Consider the following 1,075-nt stretch of genomic DNA (forward strand, 5'->3'; position numbering starts at 1 on the left):
TTCTTCAACCCTTCTACCCCAAAGGATAACTTAGCGATCTGTCTGCAGAAATGCCCGGTTCTGTGTTTAACAACCAGGTTGGTAATCAGCCAGCTCCGCTACATTCTACCGGGATCTCTAATCCCAATCTCCCAGACGACGAGGCCCCCTTCGACGCCTCTCCAAGATCTACTACTTCTACTAACGACGCCAACCGTCACTCAACTCGGCTGGCCAACCTCCCTGCAGCCCCTGGGCTCGACTTCCCTACAAGCAGAGCTACCAAGGGCAAAGATTCTAATTCAAGCTCCTGCTCGAAGATTCCAAGACCCCCGACCCCTAGGGAACTTGCACTCCCCAAGGGAACTGATGTACAACTTCGAGCTGAAATCGACGCCCTCCACGGCGACATCCAAGCTACTGTCGACCGATTCGCGTCGGTTGACGAAAGATTCGACTACATCGAGCACGAGATCGGTACTTTGACTACTACAGTCAACTCCCTTTCGTCGGATGTCACCCTCATGATCGACAAGCTTAACGACGTTCTCGACAAGAAGCCAGACTCGACTTTGTGTCCCCCCTCTACTGTGGTAGTCCCTCCGCCTTCAGAGAAATCCCGCCTCGAGCTACCCAAGGAAGCCATTGATGCCCTATTCTTTCGTGGCCAAAGCTTCCAGAACAAGGTGGATAAGTGCTGTGCAGCATGCAACAATGCTCCTACGGTTGAAGGTGGTCGATTCATTGGTAATGATGATCCGAGATCCTTCGCTGAATTCTCTCAACTGGTTCGCCAACATAATATGTACCTCTACGGTGATGCGGTTACCCGATACTTCTTCCTACTACATAACCTCTCTCCGAGTGTTCACAACTCCACAGTGTTCGGCCTGCAATATGGTGATGCGCAAGACACGCCTCAATGCACCAGTGTGAACGACTTCCAAAGGCTACTCGACAAGGTGTGGAACCATCTCATGGATGAGTTTGCTAAATCATCCCGGTCTATTCGATCACTACAAGGCACTACAACTTCTTAAACTCTCTCCCGGTGCTGACTTTGACGGCCATCTCAGTCGGTTCACTACCCTTATTC

General features: G+C 51.2%; 1 protein-coding gene across 1 annotated transcript; it reads left to right on the forward strand.

Moving 5' to 3' along the window:
* Window positions 1–503: 503 nt before the first annotated feature.
* Window positions 504–941, forward strand: Pmar_PMAR001478 (hypothetical protein; the record flags this gene model as incomplete). The annotated part of the gene is made up of 1 exon (XM_002787248.1): window positions 504–941. A coding segment is annotated over one exon (438 nt), but the record flags the coding sequence as incomplete, so codon positions are not given.
* Window positions 942–1,075: the final 134 nt, after the last annotated feature.

This window comes from Perkinsus marinus, assembly GCF_000006405.1.
Source record: "Perkinsus marinus ATCC 50983 genomic scaffold scf_1104296929670, whole genome shotgun sequence".
In the NCBI taxonomy this organism is placed as follows: Eukaryota; Perkinsozoa; order Perkinsida; family Perkinsidae; genus Perkinsus; species Perkinsus marinus.